This window comes from Panthera pardus, unplaced genomic scaffold (assembly GCF_024362965.1).
Source record: "Panthera pardus isolate Hobbes unplaced genomic scaffold, ASM2436296v1 HiC_scaffold_27, whole genome shotgun sequence".
In the NCBI taxonomy this organism is placed as follows: Eukaryota; Metazoa; Chordata; class Mammalia; order Carnivora; family Felidae; genus Panthera; species Panthera pardus.
In genome coordinates this window covers 93,610,824-93,637,657 of record NW_026526843.1, presented here as the reverse complement: position 1 = coordinate 93,637,657, position 26,834 = coordinate 93,610,824, and the positions used below count along the sequence as shown (strand labels likewise).

Sequence of the window (26,834 nt, the reverse complement as noted above, 5' to 3'; positions counted from 1 at the left end):
TTAAGTGTTGGTGGTTTATGCAGTAAAGAAAATGTTTCTCTTCTCTGATAGGAACATTTATCAATTTATCTTGAATGTCCCATGGATCAAATCTATACTATGAAGCTCATGTGGGCTCTCTGTTTCCTTCTCCATCTGGCTACTCATGATTTTAGTAAACCAGGGTGTGGATTGGATAATAATGGAGAAATAAAATAAGATAATAACATGGCCGATCTAAAAATATAGAATTCCTAGAATCTTATTTTCTGTGGAAGTCCTTCGGGTAGTTTGAGGTTTTAGTTTTATATTTGTGCTTTTTTTTTTTTTTACTGTTTACTTATTTTTGAGAGAGAAAGACAGAACATGAGTGGGGGAGAGGAAGAGAGAGAGGGAGACACAGAATCTGAAGCAGGCTCCAGGCTCTGAGCTGTCAGCACAGAGCCCGACATGGGGCTCGAACTCAATCTGTGAGATCATGACCTGAGCCGAAGTTGGATACCCAACTCACTGAGCCACCCAGGTGCCCCTGTACTTTTATTATAGTACAAATATGTCATCGTAGCCACTACATTATAAACACAAGCATGTGTTTATACTCACAGAGCTCTATGTGTGCACATATGCTCTGCCTCTTCTTTATGTCATGTATATTAGGCATGTATGTGATTGATTAACTTGCAGATGTGAAACCATTCTCAGTCATTAAGGAAATCAATTTTAAAGAACTCAATTCAGGACACACTATTGTGACAAATAATTCACTTGTTAGCAAAGTATTATGGATCATTAATGTCGTGAAATCAATCTATTTTTGTTCTTTCCCACCCAGATTTTAGTAGTACAATATTTGTGGGACAAGGGGAATTATATAAATTAATATCACTGTAATATTTAAACAGGCTGTTTTTTAAATACTTTAAGTTTATATATGGCAATTCATAGTACTCTTTTGTTATTTTCATATAGAATTTTTTTTTTTACTTTAGGAAGTTATAAATTGTAAATCCCCATGTTACACATGGAAAGAAATCACTGTAAAGGTTAAAAATCCCTTCCATTCTGCTGGGGACTTCAGGTAAGTTATTCTTTTCATATAATTTCTTTGCCATTAGTCATGTTCAAGCTTAAGGGGAAATAAGTAATTCTTTTCACTATGAACCATTTGAGGAGAAACTTTGTGTTGATATTACACCTATTACACAATAAATATTATGTTACATAGTAAATTTATGAGCACCATCATATAAAACAGAATAAATAATGAAGATAAATCAATTTTTCTTGACATGCTGTTTGATCTATATAAAGCTAAAAGATTGATCATATCAAATTTATGAATTTTGTTTATGAGCTTTCTGTGTGCTGAGATGTACTATTTTAATTTTTTTAAATTTATAATTATGGTGCGCCTGACTTGCTCAGTCAGTAGAGCATGTGACCCTTGATCCCAGGATTGTAAGTTCGAACCCCACATTGGGTATAGAGATTACTTTAAAAAGTTATAATTAATAGGCTTTTTTTATTCCTAATCTTATTACATCTGTTGCTTTCAAAAAGTGAAATATTGATTCAAACAGAAAATGAATTTTTACTTAAGGCATCACGATTAATTAAAATTGCACGTTAACCATGCATTTACGCATTTGGAGATTTAATAACAACAATTACAACAACACAAATTTGAGATGAAAAGACAATAAAATGCTTAAGTATTATTTAAGGTCACAATAGACAAATATCTTTATGAACTTACATATTGAGGGACAAGATGGTCAATGATACCTCTGTACTGCTTCAATTGTGCACTGTTTCCATCACCTTTAGAAATCAAATCATCAACAATACTTGTGTTGACACTAGAAGTTGTATGTATGCTTATTATTTTAGTATTTGATAAATTCCAGTTTTTAAAATCACTATATATGAAGACTTTTGGTAATTTCTTGTTAATAATCATTTGTTGTTTACAAAACAATTTTTGTTGTTGTTAAAACAGTTATTGGTGAGGGGCACCTGGGTGGTGGCCCAGTCGAGTAAGCATCCCACTCTTGATTTTGGCTCAGGTTATGATCTCAGGGTTGTAAGATTGAACCCTGTGTGAGACTCTGCACTGGCATTGTGGAGCCTGCTTGGGATTCTTTCCCTCTCCCCTGCTCACGCCCTCTCTCTCAAAAGAAATAAATAAACTTAAATAAAAAAAACAGTTATTGGTGAATTTATGGTTCCTGTGTTCATGTGAGGGAGAGTTTTATTTACTGTACTTTTATTAAAGTGTTATATCAGAATACAAGGAATAGAAAAATGTCAGAATATATAGCATTAATCCAGTATTAAAATATGCCCTTATATGAACCAAATGACTGACTGTTCTGCATAAGACATCAAGATTAAACATAATTAGTCTTACATTCTAGTGGTAGCACTGAAAGGAAATCTCAAAGTTCTAGGAGTTGCTAGATGATTATAGTTGTATGTTTTTCAAAAAATCATAATATTTTATTATTACTCTATGGTTTATCTCAGATTGAGTTAAAATAGTTGCTTCTTATGAGAAGTGCATGGTTTGTCTGGTAAAAGACAAGATTGTTAATTGGAGAATTTTGACTCCTTTCTCCTTCATATGAATGTGGCCCTCAGACTTAGGCAACGGACATATAAACTCAAACTTTTTCTTTTAAATATTTGTTTATTTTAGAGAAAGCCTGCCCATGTCCACGAGTGGAGATAGGGGCAGAGAGAGAGAAAGGGACAGAGGATCCAAAGCAGGCTCTGTGCTGATAGCAGAGAGCCCCATGCAGGGCTGAAACTCGCAAACCATGAGATCATGACCTGAGCCAAAGTCAGATGCTTAACCAGTTGAGCCACCCATGTACCCCATTAACTCAAACTTTTAAAACCAGTTACAAAATTTCTAAGATCAATATTTTACAGTAGGCATGTATTTTAAAATTTAAAAATAATGCAATAGAAAAGAAAGGAAATTTAACTGCCAATTAATTCTTATGTAGTCTTTATTATTATTATAAACATCACAGTAAGTGACCTAGTTTTTAATGTTACACTTTTTAAAAATTTTTATTTAAATCTAGGTTAGTTAACATATAGTATACTAATGATTTCAGGAGTAGAATTTAGTGATTCATCACTTGCCTATAACACCCAGTGCTCATCCCAACAAGTGCCCTCCTTAATGCCCATCACCCATTTAGCCCATGCTCCCACCCAATACCCCTCCAGCAACCCTCAATTTGTTCTCTGTATTTAAGATTCTCTTATGGTTTCTCTCTCTGTGTTTTTGTTTTAGTTTGCCTTCCCTTCCCCTTATGTTCATCTGTTTTGTTTGTTAAATTCCACATATGAGTGAAATCATATGATATTTGTCTTTCTCTGACTTATCTTGCTTAGCATAGAACACTCTAGTTTCCATCCACATTGTTGCAGATGGTAAGATTTCATTCTTTTTGATCGCTGAGTAATATATGTTAAGTTAAAAAACCAGAATTTAATTATTAACAGTTGAATGTGAAACGTACTTTACAATAAAATAAAAATGTCCATGTTTTCCTCCCAAATTACATGCACTCTAGTGACCAGATTTGATCATTTTTACTCAAAATTTAACATTACTTTTAACCAAAATGGCAACCCGGCCTAGATTTAACAGAGACAGGATTTACCCACATCTCTGTCTACCAGATTAGTAGTTCTCAAATTCCTCCTTTGCAGAATGCAACTATTTCTTGCTATATAATGATTTTATATGTTGTAAGATTTGATTTGCTAGTATTTTGTTGAAGATATTACATTTATAATCGTAGGATGTAATGGTGTAATTCCCTTTTCTAGTGATGACTTTGTTTTTTGTGGCATTAGTACTAGCTTCTGAGAATGATTTGGAAAATGATCCTTTCTATTCTATTTTTTGGAAGAGTTTTTGAAGGATTGGTATTAATTTTTTTAATCTTCGGTAGAACTCACAACTAATGCCATCTGGGTCCGAGCTTTGCTTTGTGGGAAGTTTATTTCATTGCTAGTTCCACTGCTTTATTTGTTATGGGCCTAATTACATATTCTATTTCTCCTTAAATCAGTTTTGATAGTTTGTGCCATTCTAGGAATTTGTGCATTTCCTCCAAGTAATCAGTTTGTTGGCATAGAAGTTTATATAATATTTTCTTATAATCCTTTTTTTCCTAGAAAGTCAATGGTGATGGCCCTTCTTCCATTCCTTATTTTAATAATTTTATCTTCTTTCCTTTATTCTTAATCAGTCTACATCAGTCTTATCAGTGTTATTGATCTTTTCAAAGAACCTTTTTTCTGGCTTCCTTGATATTCTCTATTGTTTATCTTTGTTAAGGTAGGATTGATAAACAACAGAAAAAAAACCCTGCATATGTTTACTGTATGCAATTTGATGATTTTGGACACATGCATACAGCCATAATACTATCACCACAATTAAGGTAATAAACATATCCATCATCGTTTTCAAAAGTTTCCTTGTGTTAATTTCTCTCTCTCTTTTTTTTTTTTGGTGGTAAGCATACTTGACATGACATGAGACTTACCCTCTTAGCACACAGTGCAGTGTTATTAAGTCTATTGTATATCACATCTCTAGTACTTATTCATCTTGCATCACTGAAACTTTATATAACACTTCTCCTTTTCATCCTAGTCCCAAATCCTAGCAACCGCCATTCTATTCTTTACTTTTTGAGTTTGACCACTTTAGACACCTCATATAAATGGAATCATAAAGGATTTGTCCTTCTGAGACTGGCTTATTTCACATAACATAATGTCTCCAAGTTTCATCCATGTTGTCACATGTTGCAGGATTTTCTTCCTTTTTAGTAGGCTGCCTTTTCATTTATTTTTTTAAAATTTATTCATTTTTGAGAGAGAGTGAGCATGCATGTGAGTGGAGGAGGGGCAGAGAAGAAGATTGAGAGATTGAGAATCTCAAGCAGGCTCTGCACTGTTGCCATGGAGCCTGATTCAGGCCTCAAACCCACCAACCTGATCATGACCTGAGCCAAAATCAAGAGTCAAACGCTAAACCAACTAAGCCACTCAGGGGCCCCACCTTTTCATTTTTGTTACTCTTATATAGCTCTATTCCATTTCCCCCTATTTTGTGGTGTTTTTGTCAGACATAGTGGTGTTGCAATAATCGGTAATGTTACATAACATTTTTCGGTATTTCTTTTTTTTTAATTTTGGCGTAATTTTTATGATCTGAAGAAAGCTGAGAGAAGGACAGTGTATTAGTTTGCTAGTGCTCCCATAACAAAATACCACAGACTGGGTGGTTTAAACAATAGAAACTTATTTCCTCACAGCTCTGGAGGCTAAAAGTCCAAGATCACGGTATTGGCAGATTGGGTTTCTCTGAGGCCTCTCCCCTTGGTTTGAGGATAGCCAGCTTCTTGCTGTGCCCTCACGTCATCTCTTCTCTGCGTGTGCACATCCCTGGAGTCTCTGTGTGTCCACATTTCCTCTTAGAAGAACACTAGCCAGAATGAATTAGGGCTCACTCTAATGGCCCCATTTTAACTTAATCACATTTTAAAGGTCCTGTTTCCAAATACAGTCACATTGTGAGAGTACTGGGCATTAGGGCTTTAACATATGAAATGTGAGGGAGGACAAAATTCAGCCCATAACCGAATGGATACATTTATAATTTTCATTATATTAGCCTTTTTTTTTTTTTTTTTTTTTTTTTACCATTTTTGTTTCTATTTGTTCCTTTGTGTTCACATTACCTTTTGGAATAACTCCCCTGCCCCAGTCCAGCTTCACTCTCACCCACCTCATTTTTCAAACAGTCTTTCTTTTCCTTTCTCTTTGTCCTCTCCTTCTGGTAATTGCATTACATGTGTGTTGGTGCTTTTTTAACGGTGGGCCAGATATGTATTAGACTCTGTTTATTTTTTCCTTATTCTATTTTCTGTGTGTTCTTCAGATTGCTTAATCTCTATCGGTCTTCAGTTTGTTAATCCTTTTTTATTTTTCTGCCAGTTTAGATCTACCATCGAGCTGCTCTAGTGATTTTTTTTTTATATTTGTTGTTGCAGTTTCCATCTCCAGAATTATTTTGTTCTTTTATTTCAGTCTCTTTTTTTAATATTCTCTATTTGCTGTTGCGTTGTCATCATATGTTCCTTTACTTCTTTGGCCATACTTAAGTTTTTGAAGACATTTATAATGGCAGTCTTGAATTAATGTTCTGTTAAATCTGACAGCTGGTTACGTTAACATGCGGTTTCTCTTGCCCACTTCTTTTCACGTCTCATCATTTTTATGTTGAAAACTAAACATTTTAAAAGATATATTCTAGCAGCTGAATACCGGTCCCATCTCCCATGAGATTGTTAATGGTGTTGGTTAACTTCTTAACTCACTGACCATCTTATTTTAGTAATATCTGCGTCCTCCCCAGAAAATCTCCACACACAAAGTATGAAGCCTCTGATGTTAATTCGCGGGGGACATAGCCTTGGGAATGCCCACAGTCAATCTGGGATGACAGTGGCTTTGGCAGGATTCCTTTTGACTATCTCTTTTTGCCTCCACACCCATATATTAGATTTTGCTAATTCCAGTTCTATAATAGGAGGCATAAATTGCTCCTAAGATAAATTCAATCAAATCTAGGCTCCTTTGAAGTAATAGTTTCTTAAGTAAGTGTTTAATTAAGATTTATTCTGTCCTCACAAGGGCTCCTCCCAGCTGTCCCTTTCCCCTGTTGTTTACTAGCAAAGTAGCAGGCAGGCAGTTTAGCCTGTGTCTCCATTGAATCTACCAGTCTACTCCCAATTGCCCTTTACCTCAACCTGTACTATTTTTAAGAGCCTCCCTGGTCTTAACCTTCTTCATACTTTATTGAAAATGAAGTTAGTTATCAGTTCCTTTCGGAAGACATTAAGAACTGTCTGTTTTAAGGCCATCTTCTTCTTCCAGGCAAAATCTCTAAACCATGGCCCTGTAGCTGGCAGTGGGGATGGTGTTGCACTTTCCCCGAATACCGCCCGTGCATGAGGTGCTAAGTGCTAGGTGAGATAGGGACAACAGCTTTAGGTCTTCTTATTTTGCTTCTGCCAGCACCAGACAAGCACTTTGTAAGCTACGGTGAGGACAGTTTCACACCTATGTAGAGTCTCTGTCCTGTGACTGGTCAGAAGAGGGATACCCCCAACTCCTCTCAGCTGCACTTGCCCAGAACTTAGCAGTGTGTACTGGGGGCAGGATGAGAAATGTTGATATCCTACACCTCCCAGAAAACTATAGTTCTCCAACTGGGAGCTGGGTAAGTTGAAAGCCTTGTATTCTTAGCTGTGCCAGTGAGGAGTAGGGTTTCCATGTTACTGAGTGGGGGAGGAAGAGGGAGTGAGGGGTTTTGGTTCACAAATTATAGCCTTTCTTACTGAATGCAGTAAATATTGTTGAATAGATTTTTCTTCATTTACTATATTCCCTTAAGGATAATTTCTAGAGAATTATTACAGTTGATTTTTACAACTTTTACTCATTTTCCTGGGGAGTGGGTCTGTGGAGCTGTCATGGTGTCATGCTCAATGTTTGCTTTCAGTTCTATTTGGCCCATTATTACTATGGACACTCCCGGTCTCTGTTGCTGTTTGCATGGTATGTCTTCTTAAATGTTTTGCTCCCAATCTGTTTGTATCTTTGAACTAATGTTTATCAGTTTTCTAATCTGTTTTTATCCATTTTGTCAACCTCTGCATTTTGATTGGAGTGTTGAATCTATTTAAAGTTAATGTAATCTTGGGGCATCTGGGTGGCTCAGTTGGTTAAGCGTCCTGACTTTGGCTCAGGTCATAATCTCAGTGAGTTCAAGCCCTGCATCAGGCTTTGTGCTGACAACTGAGAGCCTGGAACCTGCTTCGGATGCTGTGTCTCCTCTGTCTTTACCTCTCCTCCACTTGTGTTTTCTCTTTCTCTCTCTCTCTCAAAAATAAATAAACATTAAAACATAAATAAATAAACAAAGTTAATGTAATCTCTGATACAGTAGGATTTATATCTGCCATTTTGGTACCTATTTTCTATGTCTTATGTCTTTGTTCCTTCCTTTCTCCATTACTTCTTGGTTTTGTAGTATATATTTATTTTTGTGTAAAGTTTTTATTCCTCCTTCTGTCTTCTACTGTATCTTATTTTCTTAGTTTACCCTGAAGATTATAATTAGCATCCTAATTCAAAATAATGTAGCGTGGTGTAGCTCAGTCAGTTGAGCATCCAACTCTTGATCTTGGCTCAGGTCATGATCTTGTGGTTTGTGAGATTGAGCCCTGCATCTGGTTTGTGCTGACAGCATGAAGCCTGCTTGGGATTCTCTCTCCCCCTCTCCCCCCCACCCCACCCCCCCGTCCCTTCTCCTACTCGCATGCACCTGAATGCACTCTCTCTCTTTCTCAAAATAAATTAATAAACTTAAAACAAAAATCTTTGCAGGGCACCTGGGTGGCTTAGTTAGTTAAGCGTCTGACTCTTGATTTCAGCTCAGGTTGTGATCTCATGGTTCATGAGTTTGAGTCCTGCTTTGACAGTGCCTTGTCTGCTTGTGTTCTCTCTCTCTCAAAATGAATAAATAAACTTAAAAAAAAAAATAATGTAGTTCAAATCAATACCAACTTAATTTCAATATAATTCAGAAACTTTGCTGCAGTATATCGCCTTTTCGTACCCCCTTTTAGTGCTATTAGTGTTAGACCTATTACATCTTTACACATTACAAGCCTGTAAAACTGTTTTATTTATTGTTTCACACTCCTTTCATTTAAATCAGAAAGCAAAATGTAAAAGTTTGCAAAGAAAATACAGTTTTAGTTAGTTTGTTTTATACATATAGCTATGTAGTTACCTATGCTGGTGTTTTTTATTTCATGTGTTTTTGAGTTAATTTCTAGTGTCCTTTTATTTCAGCCTGAAGGACTCCCGTTAGTATTTCTTATAGGGCACATATGCTAGCAATTAATTTTTTCAGTTTTTGTTTATTATTTATTCCTTCATTTTAGGACAGTTTTCCTGTATATTCTATTCTTTTTTTCTTAATGTTTTATTTTATTTTTGAGAGAGAGAGAGAGACAGAGTACAAGCAGGAGAGGGGCAGAGAGAGAAGGAGACACAGAATCTGAACAGACTCTAGGCCCCGAGCTCTCAGCACAGAGCCCAATGCGGGGCTCGAACTCACGAACTGTGAGATCATGACCTGAGCCAAAGTTGGACGCTTAACTGACAGAGCCCCCTAGGCACCCCTGTATATACTATTCTTTATTGGCAGTCTTCTTTCAACTCACTGACTCCATCACCCCATTACCTTCTGTCCTAAAGGGTTTCAGATGGGAATTCACCGTTAATTTTACTGAGGAACAACGTAGGTGTTGAGTTAGTTTTGTCTTGCTGCTTACCAAGTCTTGGCTCATGAACCATTTGACTATTATTTTCTAGTTTTGGATTGCTTTGGATTTATCCTGAAAAAAAATTTTATGCTTCTTGGATATGTAAAGTAATGTTTCTCATCAAATTTGGGAATGGAATTTTTCATCATTTATCTCTTCACGTTTTCTTTCTGCCTCTTTCCTATCTTTTCAGCATTCTGATTAGGCTTATGTTTATCCTTGATGGTGTTTACAGTTTTCTGTGACCGTTTAATTTTTCTTCATTGTTTTCTCTTTTTATTCTTTAGAAATAATCATTTTATCTGGCCCATTTTCAGGTATACTGGTTCTTTCTTGTGCCACTGCAAACCTGCTCTTGAGTTCCTCTAATGATTTTTATTTCAGGTATCGTACTCTCTAAGTACAAAATTTATAATTGGCTCTTTTAAAAAAATTTCTTTCTTTATTAGTATTTGGTGGGACATCATTATCTCCCATAGACATAGAAGATCTTTCATGTACTCTGGGGATTTAGCAAGCTGCTTCAACCAGATCTTGTTCCTCAGATCTTCCTCTGTTGTTTGGGCAAACACTTGTTTGATCCAACTGCTGTAGGAACCTCAGGTACAATTGCTACTGATTGTTTTCAACAAACATCCTGAGTATTGCCGTCTTCCTTTGAGTCAGGTCAGTAAAGACATCACCTTGCCAACTGATTTTTTCCAGCGAGTTGTGAGACAGATAAAAAAGTAGCAATGCTCACGGGTGGAACTTTTTTCAAAGAGCTCAAATCTCAGTCTGTCCCCTTATGTTACTGCCTGCCAGTTTTTACAACTACGTTGGTGTCAAGGCTGATGGTTTTTAAGCCTACTGCTAAGCAGTGGCGAGGAACATGGGAGTTACAACGTGAAAGTTACAAGGCCACAAACAGTGCTGTTCTTACTAAGGTGTGGCAGTTTTTCTTGAATAAACACTACTCAGATTGTTGCAAGCCTTTCATTAATTTACCAGAGTTCTGAAAAAGTTAATTTTTACCATCTTTTCCAGTGCTTTTGTTGCTTTTATAGAGGAGTAAATATATGGTGGTTCTAACTCTGCCATTCCTTGCCTTTGTTTTTCTGGTAGCCTGGTTTTATTAGTTGAGAAATGGTTTTTGTTTTAGATCAGACTCTTGCTTCTCAAATTATGATCCTTGAATCAGCAATATCAACATCACCTGGGAGTTTGGACAAATAGAATCACAGGCCCACTCCAACCCATGGGAGTCAGAATCTGCATTTAACCACATTGCCAGAGGATTTGTTTTTACATTAATGTTAGAGCACTGCAGGTCTAAATCAAGATTGCTCAAAGTTTAATCCATAGATAAGCTGTTTAAAAAGCATCTGGAGAGCTTGTTTTAAATGGAAGTTTCTTGAACCCATGCCAGACTTGATGAAGTCCTAATTCATGCACGTAGAAGCTTGGGAATCTGTATTTTGAACAAATACTGCAGATGATCGTAATACACATTGAAGTGTGGGGACTGCCATTCAGAAGCTGCACTAATCAAATAGGGTTTTTTTCCATTTTAATGACAGTTTGTATTTCATTTTACAGTTAATATTTCTATTTTAAGGAGGGCATCTTCACTGTAATTAAGAGGGATTTTCAAATGCTATTTTATCCCAAAATGACACATGCACACTGTATGAAAAATCTAATATTTATTTTACTGGTTTAGTCTTTTTATTTGTGTGTAAAATTGTGTTATCCTTGAGACTGTTTTTTAGCCAGAACAAATTATGACCAAAATAAATTGCCCTTATGATTCACCTTGGATTTATAGAAATATAAAGAAACATTGTACATTTTTTTCTGTCTCATAATTTAATGAGGTTTAAATGAGAATTTAGTGCCTTAATTTAAATTAAAATTACTCTCTTGAGAGGAATTCTTCCTACTTTTGCTTAACTATAACTTTAAAATGATATAAGCTAGTCTGGTAGTCTGATACATGTCTTATACAGTTCATAGTTAACATTTTACTACAGTTAATTTTGTATCTTTAAAAAATGTTTAGTATTTAATATGGATGTAATTCCTTATAACCCTTAAATGAAACTCTCAGAACTACCAACCTAAAATAAAAGGACAGAAAGTGATGCTAACATTGTCATTGAGCAAGAATTCTGGTTCCCTGTGAGAGTCCTTCTAGCTGGACTAAGTATCACATTGACATGAAACAGATTAACAGGAGAAAATCAAATTTGATAGTGTAAGGTTGGGGAATCCACCCAGACTTGGAAATTCCAAGGACAGTCAAAATGAGGTATATATGTCATCCCGAGCTAAGGAGAAGTGGACAGGGGTCTGGGATTTTAAAGGAAAGGAATGCACCTCATGGGACAATAAAAAGAGCAGATGTTTGGTGATTAGATGTTTGCCCTGCCATACATTTGGGTCACTCGGGTAGAATTTATTTCTGCTAATAAAGCTTATTCAGGGGAAAGACCCCCAATTTAGAGTCTTCTGTATAGTTAAGGGAGGGGCAAAAGTTTCTTTTGCGTCCAGAAGGTTTTGATTGTATTAAGCTTAAAATAATCTGCATGCCAAAGAGGCACATTCTGGGAATGGGGGCTGTCCTAAACCCCTTCAACATTGAAACATTAGAATGTATGAATGTTTTAATTGTTTTTGTATGCAGTTGTTTGTGTGTTTGTGTTTCAATACTAAAACATTTGATTAATTTTATTATTGATCTATTTTTATTGTAAAGCTCATATTATGAGATAACTGTGACATAGTAAAGATTTATTTTAATGAATTGTTGGGAAGGAGGAATTTTTTTCTGCTTTTCAAGACCCTGAACTAAGAATCAAATTGGTATGAGACAGAGTAACAGGAAAAAATCATACTTAGTTTCTTACATAAGGGGAATTCACACACTCACGAAATTGCAAAGAGAGTGAGGCAACAAGAGGCTAAAATGAACTAAGGAGAAGAATAGAGGTGTGAGGATACAAAGGGGAAGAAGACCTTTAGCCAGAAGGTGAGAGGAAATGTCTGGAAAACAAAGATTGTCCTATTCAGATAAATTTCTTAGGTAAAGAGGAATCTCTGTTAATAGCTCTTTTCCTGGCATAGGATCTCTTTTCCTATGTAAATTTAGTAAGTTGAGAGGCAGGTAACAGCTTAGCATAAATCTGCTGGGTTTTGATTGCTTTTGACTCATAATAATCTTCACACCAAAGTGGTTCATCTTCATGTAGCCTATAGTTGGCCCCTACAGAATCCAGTTTGAATAAATCTGCTCTTAATATTATGCACATTCTCTTCAACTCTGCAGATAGAACTCTGCTGTTGATATCTTTCACCCACAGCAAGAGGATCATTTCCACCCTATCCTCCACTATAATATGGGCAACCTAAGGCAGAGAGGATAACGGATTCATGCTTGTATAACCAGCATCTGGTCCCATATCTAACATATAATAGAGTCTCCATAATTGTTTCTTGAATGAATGAGCATTATCTTATAAGGAGGACTGAATTGCTATGTAATTCCCAAAGATAGCATAATTACTAATGCACTGATTAACTAGGTATCCTCATCTCATGTCCAGTCCTGAAAGAAACATTTCTCTTTTTTGGAAATAAGATTAGAAATTATGAAATGTGTACAGCTCTGACAATACATTGAGACCAGTATGTGATTCCATTTTGTTTCTGGAGTATCATTTGGGCAGTCATTTGTGTTACAAATTTCCTTGCTTTGAGAATTAAGTATTGCCTTTCCATATAAAAGGCTTTTCTTTTTTACATATTTCAATTCCAGATTTTTCCCTTTTTTTTTTTTTTTTTTTTTTTTAATATATGAAATTTACTGTCAAATTGGTTTCCATACAACACCCAGTGCTCATCCCAAAAGGTTCCCTCCTCAATACCCATCACCCACCCTACCCTCCCTCCCACCCTGCCCTCCCTCCCACCCCCCATCAACCCTCAGTTTGTTCTCAGTTTTTAACAGTCTCTTATGCTTTGGCTCTCTCCCACTCTAACCTCTTTTTTTTTTTTTTTTTTTTTTTTTTTTCCCCTTCCCCTCCCCCATGGGTTTCTGTTATGTTTCTCAGGATCCACATAAGAGTGAAACCATATGGTATCTGTCTTTCTCTGTATGGCTTATTTCACTTAGCATCACACTCTCCAGTTCCATCCATGTTGCTACAAAAGGCCATATTTCATTTTTTCTCATTGCCACGTAGTATTCCATTGTGTATATAAACCACAATTTCTTTATCCATTCATCAGTTGATGGACATTTAGGCTCTTTCCATAATTTGGCTATTGTTGAGAGTGCCGCTATAAACATTGGGGTACAGGTGCCCCTATGCATCAGTACTCCTGTATCCCTTGGATAAATTCCTAGCAGTGCTATTGCTGGGTCATAGGGTAGGTCTATTTTTAATTTTCTGAGGAACCTCCACACTGCTTTCCAGAGCGGCTGCACCAATTTGCATTCCCACCAACAGTGCAAGAGGGTTCCTGTTTCTCCACATCCTCTCCAGCATCTATAGTCTCCTGATTTGTTCATTTTGGCCACTCTGACTGGCGTGAGGTGGTATCTGAGTGTGGTTTTGATTTGTATTTCCCTGATAAGGAACGACGTTGAACATCTTTTCATGTGCCTGTGGGCCATCCGGATGTCTTCTTTAGAGAAGTGTCTATTCATGTTTTCTGCCCATTTCTTCACTGGGTTATTTGTTTTTCGGGTGTGGAGTTTGATGAGCTCTTTATAGATTTTGGATACTAGCCCTTTGTCCGATGTGTCATTTGCAAATATCTTTTCCCATTCCGTTGGTTGCCTTTTAGTTTTGTTGGTTGTTTCCTTTGCTGTGCAGAAGCTTTTTATCTTCATAAGGTCCCAGTAATTCACTTTTGCTTTTAATTCCCTTGCCTTTGGGGATGTGCCGAGTAAGAGATTGCTACGGCTGAGGTCAGAGAGGTCTTTTCCTGCTTTCTCCTCTAAGGTTTGGATGGTTTCCTGTCTCACATTCAGGTCCTTTATCCATTTTGAGTTTATTTTTGTGAATGGTGTGAGAAAGTGGTCTAGTTTCAACCTTCTGCATGTTGCTGTCCAGTTCTCCCAGCACCATTTGTTAAAGAGACTGTCTTTTTTCCATTGGATATTCTTTCCTGCTTTGTCAAAGATGAGTTGGCCATACGTTTGTCGGTCTAGTTCTGGGGTTTCAATTCTATTCCATTGGTCTATGTGTCTGTTTTTGTGCCAATACCATGCTGTCTTGATGATTCCAGCTTTGTAGTAGAGGCTAAAGTCTGGGATTGTGATGCCTCCTGCTTTGGTCTTCTTCTTCAAAATTACTTTGGCTATTCGGGGCCTTTTGTGGTTCCATATGAATTTTAGGATTGCTTGTTCTAGTTTCGAGAAGAATGCTGGTGCAATTTTGATTGGGATTGCATTGAATGTGTAGATAGCTTTGGGTAGTATTGACATTTTGACAATATTTATTCTTCCAATCCATGAGCAGGGAATGTCTTTCCATTTCTTTATATCTTCTTCAATTACCTTCATAAGCTTTCTATAGTTTTCAGCATACAGATCTTTTACATCTTTGGTTAGATTTATTCCTAGGTATTTTATGCTTCTTGGTGCAATTGTGAATGGGATCAGTTTCTTCATTTGCCTTTCTGTTGCTTCATTATTAGTGTATAAGAATGCAACTGATTTCTGCACATTGATTTTGTATCCTGCAACTTTGCTGAATTCATGTATCAGTTCTAGCAGACTTTTGGTGGAGTCTATCGGATTTTCCATGTATAATATCATGTCATCTGCAAAAAGCGAAAGCTTGACTTCATCTTTGCCAATTTTGATGCCTTTGATTTCCTTTTGTTGTCTGATTGCTGATGCTAGAACTTCCAGCACTATATTAAACAACAGCGGTGAGAGTGGGCATCCCTGTCGTGTTCCTGATCTCAGGGAAAAAGCTCTCAGTTTTTCCCCGTTGAGGATGATGTTAGCTGTGGGCTTTTCATAAATGGCCTTTATGATCTTTAAGTATGTTCCTTCTATCCCGACTTTCTCAAGGGTTTTTATTAAGAAACGGTGCTGGATTTTGTCAAAGGCCTTTTCTGCATCGATTGACAGGATCATATGGTTCTTCTCTTTTTTTTTGTTAATGTGATGTATCACGTTGATCGATTTGCGAATGTTGAACCAGCCCTGCATCCCAGGAATGAATCTGGCTTGATCATGGTGAATAATTCTTTTTATATGCTGTTGAATTCGATTTGCTAGTATCTTATTAAGAATTTTTGCATCCATATTCATCAGGGATATTGGCCTGTAGTTCTCTTTTTTTACTGGGTCTCTGTCTGGTTTAGGAATCAAAGTAATACTGGCTTCATAGAATGAGTCTGGAAGTTTTCCTTCCCTTTCTATGTTTTGGAATAGCTTGAGAAGGATAGGTATTATCTCTGCTTTAAATGTCTGGTAGAACTCCCCTGGGAAGCCATCTGGTCCTGGACTCTTATTTGTTGGGAGATTTTTGATAACCGATTCAATTTCTTCGCTGGTTATGGGTCTGTTCAAGCTTTCTATTTCCTCCTGATTGAGTTTTGGAAGAGTGTGGGTGTTTAGAAATTTGTCCATTTCTTCCAGGTTGTCCAATTTGCTGGCATATAATTTTTCATAGTATTCCCTGATAATTGTTTGTATCTCTGAGGGATTGGTTGTAATCATTCCATTTTCATTCATGATTTTATCTATTTGGGTCATCTCCCTTTTCTTTTTGAGAAGCCTGGCTAGAGGTTTGTCAATTTTGTTTATTTTTTCAAAAAACCAACTCTTGGTTTCGTTGATCTGCTCTACAGTTTTTTTAGATTCTATATTGTTTATTTCTGCTCTGATCTTTATGATTTCTCTTCTTCTGCTGGGTTTAGGCTGCCTTTGCTGTTCTGCTTCTATTTCCTTTAGGTGTGCTGTTAGATTTTGTATTTGGGATTTTTCTTGTTTCTTGAGATAGGCCTGGATTGCAATGTATTTTCCTCTCAGGACTGCCTTCGCTGCATCCCAAAGCGTTTGGAGTGTTGTATTTTCATTTTCGTTTGTTTCCATATATATTTTAATTTCTTCTCTAATTGCCTGGTTGACCCACTCATTCGTTAGTAGGGTGTTCTTTAACCTCCATGCTTTTGGAGGTTTTCCAGACTTTTTCCTGTGGTTGATTTCAAGCTTCATAGCATTGTGGTCTGAAAGTATGCATGGTATAATTTCAATTCTTGTAAACTTATGAAGGGCTGTTTTGTGACCCAGTATATGATCTATCTTGGAGAATGTTCCATGTGCACTCGAGAAGAAAGTATATTCTGTTGCTTTGGGATGCAGAGTTCTAAATAGATCTGTCAAGTCCATCTGATCCAATGTATCATTCAGGGCCCTTGTTTCTTTATTGACTGTGTGTCTAGATGATCTATCCATTTCTGTAAGTGGGGTGTTAAAGTCCCCTGCAATGACCACATTCTTATCAATAAGGTTGCTTATGTTTATGAGTAATTGTTTTATATATCTGGGGGCTCGGGTATTTGGCGCATAGACATTTATAATAGTTAGCTCTTCCTGGTGGATAGACCCTGTGATTATTATATAATGCCCTTCTTCATCTCTTGTTACAGCCTTTAATTTAAAGTCTAGTTTGTCTGATATAAGTATGGCTACTCCAGCTTTCTTTTGGCTTCCAGGAGCATGATAGATAGTTCTCCATCCCCTCACTCTCAATCTAAAGGTGTCCTCAGATCTAAAATGAGTCTCTTGTAGACAGCAAATAGATGGGTCTTGTTTTTTTATCCATTCTGATACCCTATGTCTTTTAGTTGGCGCATTTAATCCATTTACATTCAGTGTTATTATAGAAAGATATGGGTTTAGAGTCATTGTGATGTCTGTATGTTTTATGCCTGTAGTGATGTCTCTGGTACTTTGTCTCACAGGATCCCCCTTAGGATCTCTTGTAGGGCTGGTTTCGTGGTGACAAATTCCTTCAGTTTTTGTTTGTTTAGGAAGACCTTTATCTCTCCTTCTATTCTAAATGACAGACTTGCTGGATAAAGGATTCTCGGCTGCATATTTTTTCTGTTTAGCACACTGTAGATATCGTGCCAAGCCTTTCTGGCCTGCCAAGTTTCAAAGGAGAGATCAGTCACGAGTCTTATAGGTCTCCCTTTATATGTGAGGGCACGTTTATCCCTTGCTGCTTTCAGAATTTTCTCTTTATCCTTGTATTTTGCCAGTTTCACTATGATATGTCGTGCAGAAGATCGATTCAAGTTACGTCTGAAGGGAGTTCTCTGTGCCTCTTGGATTTCAATGCCTTTTTCCTTCCCCAGTTCAGGGAAGTTCTCAGCTATAATTTGTTCAAGTACCCCTTCAGCACCTTTCCCTCTCTCTTCCTCCTCTGGGATACCAATTATGCGTATATTATTTTTTTTTAGTGTATCACTTAGTTCTCTAATTTTCCCCTCATACTCCTGGATTTTTTTATCTCTCTTTCTTTCAGCTTCCTCTTTCTCCATAACTTTATCTTCTAGTTCACCTATTCTCTCCTCTGCCTCTTCAAGCCGAGCTATCATGGTTTCCATTTTGTTTTGCATTTCGTTTAAAGCGTTTTTCAGCTCCTCGTGACTGTTCCTTAGTCCCTCGATCTTTGTGGCAAGAGATTCTCTGCTGTCCTGTATACTGTTTTCAAGCCCAGCGATTAATTTTATGACTATTATTCTAAATTCACTTTCTGTTATATTATTTAAATCCTTTTTGATCAGTTCATTAGCTGTTGTTATTTCCTGGAGATTCTTCTGAGGGGAATTCTTCCGTTTGGTCATTTTGGAGAGTCCCTGGCGTGGTGAGGACCTGCAGGGCACTTCCCCTGTGCTGTGGTGTATAACTGGAGTTAGTGGGCGGGGCCGCAGTCCGACCCGATGTCTGCCCCCAGCCCACTGCTGGGGCCACAGTCAGACTGGTGTGTGCCTTCTCTTCCCCTCTCCTAGGGGCGGGATTCACTGTGGGGTGGCGTGTCCCGTCTGGGCTACTTGCACACTGCCAGGCTTGTGTTGCTGGGGATCTGGCGTATTAGCTGGGGTGGGTAGGCAAGGTGCACGGGGGCTGGAGGGGCAGGCTTAGCTCGCTTCTCCTTAGGTGATCCACTTCAGGAGGAGCCCTGTGGCAGCGGGAGGGAGTCAGATCCGCTGCCGGAGGTTTGGCTCCGCAGAAGCACAGAGTTGGGTGTTTGCGCGGAGCGAGCAAGTTCCCTGGCAGGAACTGGTTCCCTTTGGGATTTTGGCTGGGGGATGGGCGGGGGAGATGGCGCTGGCGCCTTTGTTCCCTGCCAAGCTGAGCTCTGCCGTCCGGGGGCTCAGCAGCTCTCCCTCCCTTTGTCCTCCAGCCTTCCCGCTTTCCGAGCAGAGCTGTTAACTTATGACCTCCCAGACGCTAAGTCGCGCTTGCTGTCGGAACACAGTCTGTCAGGCCCCTCCGCTTTTGCCAGCCAGACTCAGGGGCTCTGCTTGGCCGGCGAGCCGCCCCTCCGCCCCGGCTCCCTCCCGCCAGTCCGTGGAGCGCGCACCGCCTCGCCGCCCTTCCTACCCTCTTCCGTGGGCCTCTCGTCTGCGCTTGACTCTGGAGACTCTCTTCTGCTAATCCTCTGGCGGTTTTCTGGGTTCTTTAGGCAGGTGTAGGTGGAATCTAAGTGATCGGCAGGACGCGCTGTGAGCCCCGCGTCCTCCTACGCTGCCATCTTCCGGAACCTTCCCTTTTTTTAAAAGTGATCTCTACACCCAGTGTGGGGCTCAAACTTACATCCCTGAGATCAAGAGTTTGTGCTCTACCAACCGAGACAGTCATGTGCCCTGATCTTTCCCTTTTTTTAATATATATGCTTTGAGATGCAAAATGAGAACATGTGGATTTTTTGAACTATAATTTATTCTGATTCTAATTATATTTTATGAATGAGGGAAAATTTTTAAAGAATGTTTTGTGGTCATTTGAATTTTGTTACAATAGAATTCAAAATAAGCCTTTTTTTTTTCCCATTTAGTGTCACATTGGTAGAATCCTCAACATTTATCTCTTTGCCATCTCAATTAACTGAATCTGGACAACTCATTAAACACAAGAACAGTGGGTAAGTATGAATATATTTTATACTCATAATTATCTGAGAAATCTGAGAAATGAGTTTTCAACTAAAATTGTTATATAACGTACAACAGTTTTCATTTCTTTAAAATATTGATATTATATATAACTTATGTTATTCACAGTTATACTATTCTCTTATGTGTTACTAGGCTATGTGCAGGAAAATTGAATAAATATGTACTTGATTAAATACAGCGGATTCTCATTATTTGTGGTCATTATGTTCTACAAAATTGTGATACTGACTGAAGGATATTATTCTAGAAGTCTATGTAATCACATAGATTGTAACTGTAAATCCTAAAAATAAGCTATCCTGGTAGATTCTATTTTCTTCACACAGAGAAAATGAGGTTTAGAAGTGTTTAACTTGCATGAGGCTGACCCACTAACAGGTGCCAGCAAATTGTTTCAAACCCTGTCCACCTGGTCTCAGAGCTGAAGCTTCTTGAATATTTGTACTTCTGTCCTGCCTCCTACTATCTCCATCCTCTGGTCATCTGTGTATGAAAACTAAAGCAGAAAGGTCCAGTGTCACCTTGTTTGACCTTAACTAGAAATTTGCATGACCATTGACTGGAACTGTTTGCCACATGTCCACAAACAGCAGGAGAAGCTCCATGAGTATGGATTTGGGGGTTACAAATCACTTTTAGCGAGGAGACAGATTTGCAAATAACCTTAATTTGTGGATAATGAGAATTGACTGTTTTTAAGCTTATTCCACCTACATTCTGAAGTCTGAATTTAGTTTAGAAAGAAACTTTGACTTTGGAATAGAGAAGCAGAACTTTTAAAAGTTAGATTGTTTTGTTTCTTATCTATTTTTAACTATAGAATAACTATTTAATGTGAAATAGAATAAAAACAATATTGCCAAGGTTAAAGAAAGTTCAGCCAAAAGAGAAGAATGCAAGTATGTGTTAGTGAAATGTATGCATCTGTTGACTACTATGTTGTTAGTTTATTTTATACCTTTGTCTGTGTATTGCCTGACAACACTGTCATCCTTTTAGATGCAAAAACGTGTCAGGAGTCAAGGATTTGGCAATTTTGAAACCATAGGAATAACCACTGTTAAAGTGATTTATGCAAATCTTGCTAAGATTAAAATGAATATAGTTTATTTTCCGAAAACGAGTTGTATTTAAGCCAATAGTTCCATGAGATTATAAGGATTACCTTTACTATGTTTGATTTCTTCATTTGCTATTCTGTGAGAAAAATTGTTAAAGGAAAAACCATTTTTGTCTCACTGCCTTTGTTTTATTGAATGCTAATTACATGCTTAGCTAAGGCATTCGAAGTCTTCCTTTTATATTTTGCTTTAATGAATAATAAAATATGAATTAATACCTTGAGCGATAAAACATCATTATAGATACCATATGAATTGTAGTACAATTTCATAGTATGGTAGGTATTTTATGTTAATTTCTTTGGAGTCTGAAATGCTGGTTTTCCCATACACTCTTCAGTAAATAGTTTTCCTAAGTTTTTATCTTTTCAGTCCCTTGCTTCTTGATTAAACAGCTGTTCGGCATCATAGATTTTACCTGAATGGGCTTGAAATAATTTTCCCACATCAACCACAAATAATTTATAGTATCACATATTAAACTGGAGTTGGATCGCAAGGCAATGCTGTAGGTATCTGTGAGCATAAGTAACTCAAATTTGGATCAGTTTAATGAACAGTAACACTGAGTTCCCCTTTCTTAATTTGGAACGCAGTATAGAAATTCTGTATTCCAAATTTTAACATAATTTTTCTTCATATAATATTCTGGAATGGTTTTGATTAGATCCAAAGTTCCATAATTACTGAAGCTATAGGTAAAGACATCATTTTTATGTTATTCTTCTCAAATCTAAACTAAAATGGAATGAACAAGTATTAAGACTTTTATAATTTAACTTGAGCTGGAAAGGACACTTTACAAATACTCCCCCAAAGTGATTGCCAACTCAGCATGAGGTACACCTTAAGAAGTGTGTCTATCGTGTCTCAAAATTATTAATCATTCTTTCTCATATAGTTTCTTCCATTCATATTTATAGAACTTTACTTTCTTAGTTCCTTACTCAAGGTTTCTTGTCATAAAATTAACATATAGATATGGTGACATTGAGTATTGGTCAGAGAGAACACGATCCAATGTAGAGTAGTCACGTGTCTGTAGATTAACTCTGAAAGAATGTTTCAGAGCCTTTTGTTTAAGGTATTAAGCATTTACTCCTGTGCACTTCAGGTCAAAGGTAAGAGTGAGATTTAAAAAGGCAAAGGCTATAGTTTTTCAAGAAGAAATGGACCTTGGTTTGTCATTTCAGCCCTGGCCTCAGCTAAATGCTGAGCCCCAAATCCACATGTTGGGTTGAAATAGAACAGTCTCAGGTTTATCCCAAAGGCTATTTTTCTGACATTTCTGAAGTGATTTATTAGAAGCACTTATGGCTCCTTCTTTTGGGGTCCTGACTGTTTACTGTATAACACCTCTAAGATCCAGTTCATGTAGCAGGCAAATCTTTATTCACTTTCTCAAGAATCAGCTAAAGTATCCAGAGCTCTAACAATCAAATCCACTTTATAGGTAGCAGAAAGGAGGAAGCACAATAAAAGTGTGCCTCTTCTTTCTGAGTTAGGGAAGCTTCCCGGAAATAGCACACAGCATTTCTGATTGTAGCCAGTTGGCCAGATCTAGCTGGCAAGAAGACTGAAAAACCATCGTTCTCCATATACACATCAAAAATAAAATGAGGGTTTGGGGCACCTGAGTGGCTCAGTTGATTAAGCATCCAGCTCTTGGTTTTGCCTCAGGTCATGGCCTCAGGGTTTGTGAGTTCACACTCCACATCAGGTTCTGTTGTCAGTGCGGAGCCTGCTTGGGATTCTCTGTCCCTCTCTCTCTGCCCATCCCCCACTCATGCTGTCTCTGTCCCTGTCTCAAAATAAATAAACTTTAAAATAAAATATAAAATAAAATAAAATAAGGTTTGGTCAGTGAGGAGGAAAGGGCCCGTGGATATTGGGATAGGCAACCAACAAGTTCCACCATGAGGGGACACAAAAGAGAGTTTTATTTCAAATACCACAAAGGTATCTAGTATTTCATCAGTCTGGCTTCACTGGCATACTGAGGCCTTTTGGTCTTTAAATACATCTTAATAAAATAATACTAAGTGATGTTACACACTCTGTTTTTCTTAAAGCTCTCCTTAATGTTTGTCTTGAATAGATTTCCATATGCAAATAAAATTTAAGGACATACATTTTGAATCATGACTGGAATGGAAGTCATTAATAACTTTTGTATGTAATATACCATCCATTAAGCATTATCTCAATAAAACCCAGTCTGATCGCTAGGTCTAATCAGCAAGAGAACAAGAAAAGGTTAAAAAAAAAATATTCCATAAACTGTCATTAATCTTTTTTTTTTTAAAGCGTTTAACAAATATCCCTGTTTTATTCCTTTTAGGCATGTGGTAATATTGCACTTCCCCAGTTGGAGTTAGGTGTGAACATATAACTTAATCGGCCAATGGCATCTGAGGATAAGTGCTGAACGTTTTCTCCAAAGGATAGCTTTAAGAGCCAGTGAACAATTTTTCGTGTTCCCTTTCCCTGATACAATTACTAAAGAAGCAAGTATAGAAATGGAGTCCCCTTGACAGAAATACACCTTATTCTTTTCATTAGTCTCCATGTGTGATGAGGTAGTTTACATTTGCTTGATTTACTCAGATAATAAACATTTGGCAACAGTCAAAAAAAAAAAAAAAAGAATATTAGAAAAAGAAAAAAGAAACGGAGTCCATCTTCACCAAGGATCTCTGAGTGCTTCCTATCTATCTAGGATGGACATGTAATGTGAGCACGAAGTAACCTTGTGCTAATCCACGGAGATATGGGATGCTCCTGCAGCATGACCTAGCACATGCGGATACTCCTCCATAGATCACTTCAGTCACTATTTCCCCAGATAATAAATATTCTCTTCTCAAATGAGCAGTGAAGTGCTGAAATTATCTTTAAGGTGGCATAAAAAAAGGTAAAGTCTCTTATTAAAATTTTTAAAAATGCCTCTTTTTATAAACTGTTCTTCTTAAGGCAACGGATACATATAAAACAGCACATTTGCGGGGCGCCTGGGTGGCTCAGTCGGTTGAGCGTCCGACTTCAGCTCAGGTCACGATCTTGCGGTCCATGAGTTCGAGCCCCGCATCGGGCTCTGGGCTGACGGCTCAGAGCCTGGAGCCTGCTTCCGATTCTGTGTCTCCCTCTCTCTCTGTCCCTCCCCCATTCGTGCTCTGTCTCTCTCTGTCTCAAAAATAAATAAACGTTAAAAAAAAAATTTTAAAACAGCACATTTGGAACCACATGGATGATAAAACTTTATATTCATCACACATTTTACTTTACGGGAAAATGATCCATAAGCATAAGCAAGAGCAGTTAAGAAGTTTTTATTCTAATTAAATCCACAGGATTATGAAAAGGGATCAGAACAAGAGACTGACTTTAGCGACACTTAAATGATGGGTCAACAGTGCTCAGAAATGAACACTTTATAAATAATATCCTACAGTGATATGACTTGATATTTTTTTCCAGTGACATTGAATCATTTATCATTTAATAAATTCTTACTAAGTGGCCCCTCAAGCAGTGTTCATAGTACCAGAGAAATACTGGGATAAATAAGTCAGGGATCTGGTTCTCAAGGAGCCAACCATCAAATAGAGAAGGAAAAACAAATCTACATAAATGGAGGTGATTGTACAGGGCAGAATGCATTCAGTAATATATGTTGACCAAAAAAAAAAAAAAATTCTGTGAGCTCTTTGGCAAGGAATAGCACTATCTAGGTATTATAGAGATCTTTCTGGAGAACAAGGCATTTAAGAATAATGAGGTAGTAAACACTTTTTTCTCATGCATATACAATACTCTGCTGTTCTTTATCGTCTACAAATTGGGATCTGAAACATGAGTAGGATTTTGATGGCATGAATCTAGAGCAAGGGAGAGTTTTCCTACAAGTATAAAAGGAGCTTGGGAGGAAGGAATTGCTGAGGCAGTGGAGGAGGGGATGGGCAAGGGGAAATACAAGACATATGCTTCTGCATATGGATTGTAGGAGAGTGTGAATGAAAGTCGAAAAGGTGTTGAAGTGTTTATCCTTCTGCTTTATAATTATTTGTTGCAGACCTACTTTGTATGACAGACTGTATACTCCATGAGCTTAGGGGCTTCTTCATTCATTCTGGTCTCCAGGGTAGCTTGGCCCAGAATAGCCTCCCACCTGAAAGAAGGCCCGAGAGATATTTTTTCTGAGTCCTGATTCTTGCTCAAAACTCAGAAAGCTGTATTGTGCATGGCCATGATTTTAAAATATTTCATTGTACTACAATGAATAATTGGTGACAATTGGAATTAGGCATATCTCCAAGGAAAGCTGAGTGAATCAAAGGCCAGATGTGTGTGCTAAGAGTAACCATCTGCCCTGGTCCTCTTGTTCTATATACCTGCTTTACATACCTGCTTTTCATACCTGCTTTTAATGTCATCACACTCTTTGGCAGCCTGATGAAGCCTATTCTACTTTACAGAAAAATATTTTGTGAGTACTTAAAATAAGATGCAAGGGTTACAGAGTATCTTAATCTACCCAGGTTGCCATAACAAAATAACATAGGAAGGGTAGCTTCAACCACAGAAATTTATTTCCCACAGCTATGGAGGCTGGAAGTCCAAGATCATGGTGTGGCCAAGGTCGGTTTCATTCGGAGGCCTCTTCTCTTGATTTGTAGGTGGCAGCCTTCTTGCTGTGGGTTTACGTGACCTCTGTGTGTACATAGAGACTGAGCTCACTGCTATTTTTTCTTATAAGGAAACTAATTCTGTTGTATCAGAGCCCCACCCTTATGACCTCATTTAACTTTAATAATGTTCTTTTAGTCCCTTTCTCCAAATACAGTCGTCTGGGTCATTAGAGCTACAACATATGAATTTAAGGGCAATACAGTTCAATCTATGGCACAGAGGAAACTAATATACCAGCAGATAGAAAAATATTAAAAATTGTAATATATTAAAATATATATAGTTCTTCATTAACACAATATGCAGTAAGATCTACTGGCACACATAATAACTATCATACTTTAAAAGTAGTTATGAATGTAAATAATAGCTTAAGATATGTACATAAATTGAAATGTGATATAAACATATTTGTGATTATTTGGTGGCCAAGTCATAGTACAGAAAATACTACTGTGGTTTGGTTTAAATTGCTATTAAGAGCTAATGGAAGTCAAGATGGAATTTTTCCCCATTTGAATTCACAGATCCACTCTGTCCTTGCGCCCAAGGTTTGTGTACCTTGCTTTACATACTTCTCAATTGCTCAGGGGCCAAAGTGGTACAAACGGCAGCAAACATCCCATTTTTACCACCCTCCTTTTTTGAAGAACCTTGGGACACATGGAGGACAGAATGAATCTCAAAATTGACCCTCTTACATTTCTTCCCATAATTCATGAAAACTAGTCTTTGACCAGAAAATTTTTTCTTTGATTTGGAGACCACCCTGACTGCTGGCCCAGGAGTATCTTCATGAAGGCTTATAATAAAGATCTTCTTTCCCTATTAGAAAAGGCTTGAGTAGGAAGTCATTCTTCAGGCGGGTTTATTCACGCTCTGAGTAGAGCCAGTTCAACGTCATTTTGATCATAGCTTGAAAAGAGCTGCGTACCATCACTGCAGAGGAAAAAGGAATGTCATCCCTTCATACCTCACAGATAGGTTTCACTCCCTGACCTTAACCTCCTACTAAATTACTAGAAAGCATTCCATCGCTTGATCTATAGCATTTTATATAATTTTAGCCTCTTTTCATGCTATTTCTCCCTTAAGACCCATGGTTTAAAAATGCCCCTTCTGCCATGGCTTCAACAATAATTGATGACCATTTAGGAAAATGATAACATAGACTGAGGTGCAAGGAGTAACCAAAGGTAGAGTTGATTTTCTGTTGTGTCTCTGAACCTGCAAGGTACTAGTTTTGTAAGCAAGTTGGGTTTATCACTGAATTTCTAGACTCAGGAACATTGATCAGGTAAAATAGAATTTTCCTGAACCAAATTATTTTATTAAATTATTCTCTGGTTTCTCTTAATTAATCATGATCATCATTAATGCAATTAAGGCATTAACTAATTAGTGCAAAAATTGCAGC

General features: G+C 37.5%; 1 protein-coding gene across 1 annotated transcript in view; it reads left to right on the top strand.

Annotated features, from left to right (window-relative positions):
* Positions 1-26,834, top strand: part of CFAP47 (cilia and flagella associated protein 47) — a 546,469-nt gene that overhangs the window by 273,956 nt on the left and 245,679 nt on the right. The window contains exons 40-41 of the mRNA XM_053891727.1: positions 973-1,057; positions 19,487-19,573. Coding sequence (XP_053747702.1) covers positions 973-1,057; positions 19,487-19,573 — 172 coding nt within the window. The remainder of the gene's footprint in view (positions 1-972; positions 1,058-19,486; positions 19,574-26,834) is intronic.